The 12,404-nt window shown below is 40.6% G+C and overlaps 1 protein-coding gene and 1 long non-coding RNA gene across 2 annotated transcripts; one reads left to right on the forward strand and one right to left on the reverse strand.

Moving 5' to 3' along the window:
* Positions 1 to 256: 256 nt before the first annotated feature.
* Positions 257 to 6,980, forward strand: LOC124471256. Its single transcript, XR_006956502.1, has 3 exons — positions 257 to 403; positions 5,655 to 5,930; positions 6,037 to 6,980. It is a non-coding gene; the product is annotated as an uncharacterized LOC124471256 (long non-coding RNA).
* Positions 6,981 to 9,386: 2,406 nt separating this feature from the next.
* On the reverse strand, positions 9,387 to 12,197 carry LOC124471446 (threonine-rich protein-like). Its single transcript, XM_047025932.1, has 5 exons — positions 12,116 to 12,197; positions 11,169 to 11,270; positions 10,897 to 11,064; positions 10,659 to 10,775; positions 9,387 to 10,262 (listed from the first exon to the last, which is right to left on the reverse strand). The coding sequence occupies exons 1-5, from the start codon at positions 12,165 to 12,167 to the stop codon at positions 9,895 to 9,897; spliced, it is 807 nt and encodes a 268-aa protein (XP_046881888.1). The 5' UTR covers positions 12,168 to 12,197; the 3' UTR covers positions 9,387 to 9,894.
* Positions 12,198 to 12,404: the final 207 nt, after the last annotated feature.

Here is a 12,404-nt window from a genome sequence, read left to right on the forward strand (position 1 = left end):
CACTTGTGCTGCAAAATGGTAAACACAGGCGGCAAACAGTAAACACAACTACAACACAGTAAAACTGTAAAACACAATGACTCAAAATTGTTCACACATTTTCTAATGGTGGTTTGGGATGTCAGCTTTCACCGTGGTGTCCGTATACAAGAATAGTTCAACATCAACCAGCATTGTTTACTGTAAATATTTGACTTCCACCATACAGCCCTTTTCTCAACCCAATTGAAGAGTTTTTCTCTGTGGTGGTGGAAGGTCTATGACCGAAACCCATATACCAGGGTAAATCTCCTCAAGGCAATGGAATGGGCCTGTGGTGACATAGGTGTGGAGTGTTTTCAAGGCTGGATCCAGCACACCAGAGGGTTTTTACCCCGTTTTTCTTAGTTCTTGGTTGACAGTGGTAAGTTGTGATGGTTACTGTAATATTTTCAAATCAAACTTAAATGTACAGTATTTGTATAGCCCTTTTTACAAGCAATGTCGTACAGTATTTGTATAGCCCTTTTTACAAGCAATGTCGTACAGTATTTGTATAGCCCTTTTTACAAGCAATGTCACAGAGGGCTTCACATACGCCGATAGAAAATGCCCCATAGCCAACCTCAACCGTCAAGGAACACAGGGAAAGACTCACTAGAGGAGAAATAATGGAAGAAACCTTGGGAGGAGCAATTTAGTGAAGGATCCCCTCCTCCAGAGACTGGAGGTGAGAGAGAGGAGCAGAACACAGGCTAATGATAGTCATACATCAGGAAAGTGACAATGGGTGTTGAAACACCAAAATCCAGTGTTTCAAAATCAAAAATAAATGTTCTTTATTGCTACGTAAATGCATTTACTGTGTATACGTAAACACAATTGTCTTTAGGGTCTGGATGCTGTTTTCTCTGTTTATTTTTTTGTGTTGTGTCTAATGATTGCTCCATAGTGTTTATATATTGATTTGCTGTATTTATGATCTGACAGCATAGTTTGATTTTGAGCACAAGTTAAATGGGTTTCAGGGCGACTGTTTGATTTTGCCAGAAATCAGAGGTTTTGGAAATTGAGTTAAAACATTTGGTTTTGTGTTTACAGTTTTGAGAAAATGGGTGACTATTTCAATAAATTTGTTTTACAAATTGTGGAAACACGGTATCATAGGAAGAGGCAGAATTGTCCGAATGAGAGGAGGTGGGGATAAGGGAGAGGAAGAGGCAGAGGAAGAGTAAGAAGAACAACAATCTCAAATGAGATCCATGCCACACTATGACAGAAATCCCTATGACAGAACAACCTTTCTCCAAGCCATGGAATGAACAGTACTGTAGCGTACTCAAGACCTGTTACCCAGGTGAAAATGCTTATTTCCTTGTTTTCTTAATCTTTGTTCCCCTACTTACAATTTACAGTAATGAATTCGTTTTTTTGACTTACAGTACTAACAAATATTATGGTTTTGACTGCTGTGTTTGATTTTGGGTCAAAAGTCAAGGGTTTGCCCAAACAGTGTAAGTATGAAGATGTGTGTTTAGAGTTTGGAAAAAACACAGTACAAATTCAAGAAATGTGTCTTAGCAATTGAGAAAAACTGTAATTGAATTTCAGTTCCATTTAATATGTTCTAAATATCGTGATACGTATTGTATTGTACAACCAGTGTTGTGATACTATCGAATCGTGAACCCCATCGATCAAGACCGTTTCTTCTGTTAATTTGATAAAGAAGATTTTGCTGCAGCAACAAATGGAACTCATCCGATATTACACCTCATATTGCATGCACCAAACTGCAGCCTCTAACTTTTACATTTAAATTCATAACACGCTCTTAAACCATAAGTGTAGTCGAATAGTCTTTTCCACTTTCTACATTTTCAAGACGGACTGTTTTGATCTAGGTGTTGTCTACATATTAAGGTACACATTCTGTGACAACGTTTTATACTTGTATATCTAGCCTACATTTTCTTCAAATTCTTAACGAGTGTGTCGAGAGCTAGCCAGTCGATAACGCTGAACTTGAATGTAGATTTTCATCCAGCAATGAAAGCTATGGACACTGAACACACATGACATCATCGGTCTTACCTGTGAGGTTCACAGCTGGAGCCGGCTCCCATCGTGCTACTGTAGATCAGGCAGCTGCGGGGAGAAGGTTGTAGATATGATGTAGGATCTCAGTGATGTCAACAACCACCCCTGGTCAAGTGATGTCTTGAGGTCAAGTCCTGGTCTGAGCAGTAGGTCTTTTGTAATCCATGTTCCATGAATCGTCGACCAGAAAAAGTTCTGTCGAGTTCCAAAACACTAGTGAGCTCTGCCGCTGAATTTGCCGGAATTTATAGAGATGAGAGACATTATGACGTCATAGAACCCGTCGATTCAGACTGGTGAATCCGGGACAGGCTTGTTGCTAAACAACCTTTATGACATCATAGTAAATTAGCTTGTTTTGACTGAACAGGACGAACGTGGTGTACCCAAAGACCCGCTGGGGATATAGCTATATGACATATATTATCAAAAAAATAAATAATCCGACTTAAAAAGCTGTTTCTGATTGGACGAGAGACGTTCCATGAGTTGAATTATCCAACAACAATATGGCGTGAAATTAGTGCCCCACGCCATAAAACAACCCACTGACTTTCCACTCCAATAATAAATCACTCCGCGATGAAACATTCAGGCCTCCGGCCTCGTGGCTGCGGCCGAACACCACCAGTGGTATATTCCTCAACAGCCCCACTCGCACTCGTACTATATTGCTTTATATATACCTAGAAATAAACTGATGGATGGATGGACAATTTTAAACACTAATATCTCTCTTTAATGTTGTATTTATTTTGACTTCTTGTACATCATTTAGGTTACAGTTTTCCCACAATTGCTCAAACACTAAACCCCATTCCCCGAATCAAATGTTCAGTGAACTAAACCAATTTGTCAAATCAGACACCGTTTTGGCAAAACTCGAAACACATTCTCATTCACTAAAAACATTTGGCACTGTGATGCACTTGTGCTGCAAAATGGTAAACACAGGCAGCAAACAGTAAACACAACTACAACACAGTTGTCATCTGTAAAACACAATGACTCAAAATTGTTCACACTTATTTCTAATGGTGGTTTAGGACAATGTCAGCTTTCACTGTGGTGTACAAGAGTAGTTCAACATCAACCAGCATTTTTTACTGTAAATGTTTGCCTTCCACCATACAGTCCTTTTCTCAACCCAATTGAAGAGTTTTTCTTTGTGTGGCGGTGAAAGGTCTATGACCGAAACCCATATACCGGGGTACATCACCTACAGGCAATGGAAATGGCATTTGGTGACATAGGTGTGGAGTTTCTTTTTAAGGCTAGATCCAGCACACCAGGTTTATTTTGTTTTTTCTTTGTTTTTTGTTGACAGTACTAAGTTGTGATGGTTACTGTAACTCCAATCAAATGTACAGTATTTGTATAGCCCTTTTTACAGTTTTTTACAATCGCTATGACAGTTCTCAATACCTTAAACAAGTTTTCTAAACTATTAACGCACCAACACACCTACCACACACAATTGGCAAAACTGTTAATTTCATGCTCAAAATCACACATTGTAAACTAAACTCAAACACTGTCTCAAACACAAAAATACACCAAACATGATACCATGTGTACCAACCACTAACACACGTTCTCTTTTCACATGAACATTGTCAATCATAGCACAATGTCATAAAAAATACTAACATCAGATGGAATTACAGAAACTGCATTCATTTATGCAGGTATGTGTCAGGTCTCACAGTATATGGATTATAGATTGTGTTTGCAATGCAGTTTCTTTTGAAGCCTCTCGAAATTTTTGTTTTGTTGAGTTTTGTAAATGCGTGCATTTTGTTTCTTTTGCTGCATAAATTCAGAACAAAAAATGAATGACCCATCTCAGTAGCTTTATAGAATGTACGGTTACTGTATTGAAAAAAAGACAGAAACATAATTGCTGCAGTCGAGGTTTCATTTGCAACAGGACATTACTGCAAGAAATGTGCAATATAGCTTCCATTTACAGTATTACCCTAGCTCTGGCCCTTTTCTGAGCGCCACCACACATTCTAACTCCTCTCCCTCTCCCTTGTCCCATTCCTCTCCCTTGTCCTGGTACTTGTCTTCCTCTCCCTTGTAAAGGCCTTACTGCATTCTTACTTTCTTCGTGTTGCTCTATATCAGGGGTGTCGAACTCCGGTCCTCGAGGGCCGCTGTCCTGCATGTTTTAGATGTTTCCATGCTCCAACACACCTGATTCAATTAAAAGGGTTGTTATAACGACCATTCATTCGAATCAGGTGAGCTGGATCAGGGAAACATCTAAAACATGCAGGACAGCGGCCCTCGAGGACCGGAGCTCGACACCCCTGCTCTATATTGTTCTTTTTCCACACCAGATCAGCCCAAAAAGGGTCCTCTTTGCTGTCTTTACCATATGGTCGTGCAATTGCCTTGCCCAAGGACACAACGTAATTTGGCACGGCGGGGAATCGATCCGGCAACCTTCAGATTACTAGCCCGATTCCCTAACTGCTCAGCCACCTGACTCCCTACTTGGGAATCAGCTGTGATTTACAGTACTTGATTAACTTCAGCTGTTTCTCAGTAGCAAGGGAATAAAATACAGGGGATATATTTGTGTTTTAATTCACAATATAAACAGCCGTTCACTTTGACTTTAGCCAATAATTTAGGTTTTGAACATCATGTTATCTGTTTTGCTGACAGTGTGAAAGCATCGGTAAATTGGGCAGTAAAAATCGATTGTTTTGGTCTTGGTTGAGCTTTTGTGTAAAATAAGTTCAAGCATTTAAGATTTGTGTTTACTCTATGCATTTTGTGTCAAAGCAACAAGAAATGTGTTAATTGTACAGCCAACACAGATGAATGTTGTGCTAACTGTGTTAAGAGTTTAGGAAACCTGTTAAAGGTATTGAAAAAACTGACATAACTGTCCAACTGATCTTAATGGTTAATCACTGAACCGTTTGGTAAACCTATATATTTTCATTTTAGCAATAAACAGTATATCGATTTTGAGAACTAAAGAAATAAAATGTGTTTTTGTACAAACATATAAATTAACCACACATGATGAATATTCGTTATTGCTAATTGATTTCAGATTGGGGTAACCACAATTGGTCATTAGATATAAAAGTGGGGGTGTAAACACTGGCGATTTCTTTCAACATAGAGCAGGATAGACAGCAAGCAAAAGGAAGAGCTTGTGGACAAGGGATCCGTCAGAGAGGCGGGCATGGGCACCAATAGAGGTAAAAGAAGTGGACATTGGCACCAACAGAGAGGTCAGAGAGGTGGTCATGGGGCCCATCAAAGGGTTGGGTCAAAAGGGGGAGGCAAAACTGTTGTCTCTATTGAAGTCCAGGCCATCATCATTGATCATGTGGTGAACCGAGGCCTTACTATGGCAGAAGCTGCCAGATTAGTTGATCCAAATCTAAAAAGATCAACTGTCAATTCTATCATCCGTACCTTTCACCAAGAAAACCTGTAAGTGTGGAGGATGTATACTATATTACATTCACAGTAAATTGTAATGCATGTAAATTCATCAGACATGTTACAGTATGATCTACTGACTGTATACTCTGTTCTATGCTTAGAATTGACAGAAAACCCCATAGTGGTGGCCGTATGCTGACCGACAGCAAGAGTTGGCAGTGGTGGAAATGGTGAGGGCCAAGAATGATATACGGCTGTTCGAAATAAAGCAGGCAATTGAGGAGAACAATGACACCTTTTTCAATGTGGCATCTATCAGCCTACCAACAGTAGCCCGCCTTTTAAAGAGGCACCAGGTACCAATGAAACACATGTACCTGGTGCCTTTTGAGAGAAACAATGACCTGGTGAAACATCTAAGGGCTTAGTATGTTCAGGTACAGCACTATATATTGTATTACTGTTACTATTTGATGCATCACTTACGTCATATGTATATTGGAACAACACTGTAAAATGAACTAACCAAAATATATTTTTTAGAGGGTTATGGTGCTTGACGCTGATGTGAACCATCACAAGTACATTTTTGTTGATGAAGCGGACTTTAACCTTGCCAAAACTCGTTGCCGTGGACGGAACATCATCGGCCAACGGGCCACTGTCCAAGTGCCTGGACAACGTGGAGGAAGCACTTCCATGTGCGCAGCTATATCTGAAGATGGTGTCATAAGACTTAGACCATTACTTGGCTCCTATAATGCTGCACATCTTATTGAGTTTCTCAATGAAATTGAGCCGGCCTGTCAAGGTGAAGGGGTCACCTATGTAATTGTGTGGGACAATGTCAGCTTTCACCACGCACAGGTAGTTCAAGCATGGTTTCAGGCCCATCCTCGATTCATGACTCTACCTGCCTCCATCCTCTCCTTTCCTCAACCCTTTTTTCCAGCATGGAGGTGGAAGGTCCCTTGAGCGTGCCACCCTCCCTAAGGCCATGGATGATGCATGTGATCACATCAATGTAGACCAATGTCAAGCATGGGTTCGTCACGCCAAAATGTTTATCCAATGTGCTTGAACAATGATAACATTCATTGTGATGTGGATGAGAATCTATGGCCAAATGCTCAAGACAGGCTTGATCCAAATGTAATGTGTGCACTAAATGTTATGTTTTGTTCTCATTTAATTACATAATAGAAAGTATACCTGTTAGAATTATATCTGAAAAATATAAACTAATTTGCCCAAATGATTGTTCATTGATCCTCCACTTGATTACACAGATATTTTTGGAAATTATGTAATGCAAGTGTGTTGCCAAATGTGAAACTGTCATCTGTATTTTACAGTCCTGTAACATTAATTTCAGCACTTCTAAGGCCGATTTGAAACATGTATCTTTCATCCTTTGCTGTTGGATGAACTGATAAGGGCTAAACTGAAATAAAATCATACTGTTGTGTTAGGTGATTAAAACAAATGTTCCCATTACATATTACAATCATTTTGTGTTTGAAACAATGATTGTGGCCTGAAAACATGCAACTGACTGAAAGCATTACATCAGGTTTTGAAAGAATGACTAACTGCGTTACAAGTGTGATCAGTTTAGTACCAAAGCGAAAAAAATAAATAAATTGATGTAGAATCTTATGAAATTTTGTAGTACAATATTTAACGATTGCACAAACAACTACATGGTGAAACTATTCGTATCTTGTGTATGGATGAGCCAAGTGAATGTTCCTATGGCATTTCATGATAAATTCGTTATCTGAACTATTGATTCCTAAGGCCCCGGAAATTGATGCAGGGACGTAAGGAGCCATCTTTCTTAGCCACAAAGAAGAACCCCGCCCCTGCCAGGGATGTCTAGGGGCGAATGAGGCCGGCTGCCAGGGAGTCCTTTACATACTTCTCCATGGCCTTACGTTCCGGAACAGAGAGGGAGTATAGGCGACCTCAAGGGGAGGGGGGGATGTGTCTGGCAGCAGATCGATCGCAGTCATACAGGCGGTGAGGTGGTAGAGAGGTGGCTCGGATCTTGCTGAACACCATGGAGAGGTCGTGGTACTCCAAAAGGAACAGCAGACACATCCTGGGGCTCGTCTTGGGTAGAGGTGAACAGAGAAACGGTAGTCAAATGGGATCGGCCGATCTGCATAAGCTCCGAAGGGGTGGAAGGCTCAGCGTGCTGGAGCAGCCATTTTTGACGGGGCTTCTTCCTGTCACCGGGAAGTCCGAACCGGTCGTCCCCGGGCTCACTGAACCAGCCTGTTGTCTACCTGAAGAGCAAGGTCCACTAATGCGTCAAAGCCCTCCGGGAGACACTGCGTGTAGATCTCGTCCTCAATGTATTCCGAAAGTCCATTCAAGAAGATCTCAGTCTGTACCGCAGGATTCCAGCCACAAGCCACGGCCAGAGTACGAAACTCAATGGCATAATCCGAGACAGTGCGTTCTCTCTGCCTGAGTGCCACAAGGTGATGTGCAGCTTCCCTCCCATGAAGAGAGCGATCAAAGACCTTTAGCATCGCCTGTGAAAACTCCTGAAACGTGCGGCAGAAGGGTGCTCCTGCATCCCACACTGCAGTTCCCCAATCCCGGGCCCGTCCAGCAAGAAGGGTGATAACGTAAGCCACCCTGGAGCGTTCAAAGGCAAACTCTTGGCTCTAGTAGGTTGAAAATCATGGAACATTGAAACAGAAAAGCCCTACAGGTCTTAGGATCCCCGGAGTATAGCGGTGGAGGGCTCAGACGGGGTTCTGGGGCTGGAGCCACTGGATGTTCAAGGGTAGGCGGGCCCCCCTAGGCCAGTCAAAGCTGTTGGACCTGTGCGGCAATGGACTCCACTGCCTGTTCGACCACATCAAATGGAGAGTCATGCTTCCCAGGAGCGCTCCCTGTTGCACCATCGCGGCTCTCATCTGGCCATTGTCAGATTCCATCCATGGTCAGATCGTGCGGTCAGGTATTGTCCAAGGAGTCAGACGCCGTTGAATGCAAGCTGAGGTTCATTTAGAAAACGAATCAGGGAAAAAACTAAAATGCCCCTCGGCGACTAAGCCGGGAAAAAATCTAAGCGCCCGTAACAGACGAGAAAAAATAACAAAACACAAAACAGTTGGTCGAAGCACTGGGGTAGCCAAACGTTACAGCAAACACGAGACACAAAACAGGGGGGCAACATGCGACAATCTGACAGGAACCGGCACACAGAAAGAGCATTAAATAGACAGGGTAATTAACGGGTTAACACAAGACAGGTGGTGGTAATGACCAAAGACAACGAGCTGTAACCTACACTATGGCTGTGTCTACTACCGCGCACTTTATGAAGTACACTGCAATACAGTGCCCTGCAAAACAGTGCACTTACATATTCAGTGCACTCCGTCGCTGATAAGTGCTGTCTCAAATGGAACACTTACGTTAAACACTTGGTGGAAGTGTTGGACGCAAATCTGCTCGCCACACCCGCAAAACCTGCCAAAATTAACGAGCTTCTCCACTCAAGTGGAAAAAGCTGCCGAAAGGGCTCCTCCTTTTCCGCTACGTAGCCAAGATGGCGCCTGTTTAGGGCGAGTAGTGTCCATCGTTGTACACTGTTTTTTTTTACCGTTTGCAGTGCGCCATCCGGGTACTTTCAGTGCACTGAATTCTTCTGTGTTAGTGATTGAAGCGCCCTAAGCACTGCACTTGTGCTCGAAGTGCACAAGTGCGCGGTAGTAGACACAGCCATTGAATCTGACAGACAAACACAGACACACCCACAAGGGGAGGGGAACAGAAAGACAGTCATGACAACCACAGAAGCTATACACTGTTCTCATACATCAGAAAAGCTTTATTAAACATATTTGATTATATAACAGACTGTAGTCACATTACATTAAACCACTGCAATAACTATGCATTTTATGTATCAATTAATTTGCAAAAGTGCAAAAAACAAATCAAAAATTGTAATTGGCCATTATGTTTTCATTTTGTGTTTTGAGAATCAACTTAAGTACTCTTTCACAGTCACAGTCACAAGAACTTGCACCTGCAATTTTATTCTGACTTGAAAATTGACACTGAGCTGAATAGCTTGGATGAATGGCATTTGATCTCATTAAATATTGAAATCATGTTATTGTTATTTAATATCCTTTTCTCTTTTTAAATACCTTTTTGGTAGTGATATACTGTAGCTGAAACACTAAAACTCAAATAAAAAAAATAAAAAAAAATCTCCAGCATTGTTTCAGCTGTTTTCTTAAAGGTTATCGTTTTATTAACCATTTTATTACACTCATTTTCATTTAATTTTCAGTTTTAATTTTCGATAATTAATTATGTTTCAGAGTCCTTCTGGTGGCAGCATAGGTGCTTTGTCAAAACCCCCTTGTTCTAACAGACAGAAAAGATTATGACTCCGAGCAGCAGATGGATCATACTCAGTCTGAAACAGAAGGCATCACTGGTAGTAGTTGTGGTTGTTGTTGTAGGTGCGGCTGTTGTTGTAGGTGCGGTTGTTGTTGTAGGTGCGGTTGTTGTTGTTGGTGCGGCTGTTGTTGTAGGTGCGGTTGTTGTTGTAGGTGCGGTTGTTGTTTTAGGTGTTATGGCAGTATTACACAAACTGGTCCCACAACAGGATGGTCCACTGCTTATGCTTCCAACGCTTTGTAAGAAAGGAAGGCTATCCAGGCTTGCAGCAGCTTCACACAGATTTGTAGATACACAGCCAAAAGCCGGAGAGGTGCTGGACCCACTTGTCACTGTAAAAGAAAAATCATTGTTTAACTACAGAGTCGCTGTTGTTTAAAGTTTGCTAATTAATTAAAATAAGTAATACCACAATGTAGAATATACTTAAAATATCAGAAATAAAATAATTTTCACTTTGTACGCGTTCATTACTGTACTTAACAAAACTTAACTAGTCACTATAGCTGTCATTGGAATGCAGTGCAGTAAAAAGTACAATAACTACCATTGATATTTAGTGGACTATAAGTATTAAGTAGCACATCATAGAAATACTACAAATACTATACAACAGCACTTCTTAACTGTCTTCCACTGGATGATTTTCCAGATCTCACATGTAGTTGGTTTGAGATACTTTAAGGTTGTAAAATACTTCTTGGAAACCACATATGATTAAGACTCACCACTCGCTGTAAAGCAGAGGTCCTCTTCCCCCCTACATTGTACTTGAGAAGTACATTGAGAGGTCGTCGGGTCACAAGTGAAACACTTTAGGGTGTTATCTGTCTGTGCAGCAGGGACTGAAACAGAAAAGAATATAAGGTGTTTGACAAAGAGAGAACATTTAAGTTTCAAAAAATGTAAGCATGTCTATTTTGTATTTTTTCATCTTATATTAGGTATTTATTTGTCTGTACTTACATGGTAGAGTGTTTATGTTGCAATTATTTGTGTTGCAGCACTCAGCAGATGTAACTGCACTCGAAACACCCAAGTTGGCTGAAAATGTCTGAGTGACTGGGACTGGACACAGGGAGGATGATGCACACGCCTTGAATATTTGCTGTGCTGTAGTTCCAAGTGAAGTGGCTACAAAATAAAAAGTTGAGTTTGTGAATATTAACGGAGAGAACACAACTCTGCATTACATTTATTTCACTCAAAAGTAGAACATGGTGTAAAGAAATACCCACCTTGAATGGAAGCTGTTACACACATCGTCTCTGAGGTACATTCGACTGGCGCTGTGGTTGAACACTGCTCATCTGTACAAGTCTGACACTGAAGTGCCAGAGCTAAAATGCGGAGAAAAATGTGTCAATGAATAATGAAAACATCTCAAATATCAAATCAAATATCTAAAGTGTAACTGTAAGTCCACTTCTTCTACGTCTTCCCCTTTTTCTTATAATGGATTGTAAATAAAATGAGGTTGTAATTTAAAAAAATTGTTTAAGTGTCTAACTACTTGACTCTTTACTCCAGCACACCTTTTTATATACTAATACAGCCAAGTCTTGTCATGTATATGACAAGGGGAGTCAGGTGGCTGAAAGGTTAGGGAATCTGGCTGGTAATCAGAAGGTTGTTGGATCGATATCCCGCCATGCCAAAAAGAATTACGTGGCACTTCACCCTACTTGCCTAGGGGGGAATGTCCCTGTACTTACTGTAAGTCGCTCTGGATAAGAGCATCTGCTAAATGATTAAATGTAAATATATATTGCCTAACAAGTGTAATGTATCAAATATATATTGAATTGGTATCAAATTTTGTCATTCACTTATTTTTATTTTTCATTTTGCTGTATTCGTTATTCTAAATGCTCTTTATCTCTTTCCTGACCCTTTAGACTGCTTCTTCTGCTACTGTATTTTGACATGTGAATTTACCCTTTAGGATCAATCAAGTCAAATATTATCTTTTCCATCTTAACCATAATTTTCAAGGGATGGACATTTGTCTTGGTTAATTTCTAATATATTTGCGATAGCGATATCAAGAGTCAGATTTAAAATTATTTCTAAAAATAAATAAAGTTCTGGTAAAAAAAATAATTATGAAATGTTGTTCATATGCTCTAATGTTTTCAGAAAATATATTGGAAGAATAAGTACAACTGTACAAAATAACATTTACCTGTGCTGGAGAGTGCCCAGATGAGAGTCAGAGAAAGGATCAGCTTCTTCATGATGAACAAGTAAGTAGAGGGTGACTTTCCTTAGAAGGTGATACTACTGCTTATTATGGACGCTAGACTTTATATACAGCACAGGTGTGATACAAATATACCACACCTGTAATGGCATTTTTACAACGTCACGATTCAGACTCTCAACCTTGTCACATGGAATAGCAATGCACGGCACTTTTTTCACAAACATCCGGTTTGTTGTTTGGTATTGTGCGTCAGTGAGCCTCAGCCAAA

The sequence above is a fragment of the Hypomesus transpacificus genome, chromosome 9 (assembly GCF_021917145.1).
Source record: "Hypomesus transpacificus isolate Combined female chromosome 9, fHypTra1, whole genome shotgun sequence".
Classification (NCBI taxonomy): Eukaryota; Metazoa; Chordata; class Actinopteri; order Osmeriformes; family Osmeridae; genus Hypomesus; species Hypomesus transpacificus.

What these genes read in the sequence shown, in the direction of transcription:
- LOC124471446 (XM_047025932.1), bottom strand. Translation starts at nt 12,167, where the DNA reads ATGAAGAAGCTGATCCTTTCTCTGACTCTCATCTGGGCACTCTCCAGC. An exon ending in CTGGGCACTCTCCAGCACAG is followed by an intron (nt 11,271 to 12,115) that starts GTAAATGTTATT and finishes TCCGCATTTTAG; the next exon opens with CTCTGGCACTTCAGTGTCAG. An exon ending in TGTAACAGCTTCCATTCAAG is followed by an intron (nt 11,065 to 11,168) that starts GTGGGTATTTCT and finishes TTTATTTTGTAG; the next exon opens with CCACTTCACTTGGAACTACA.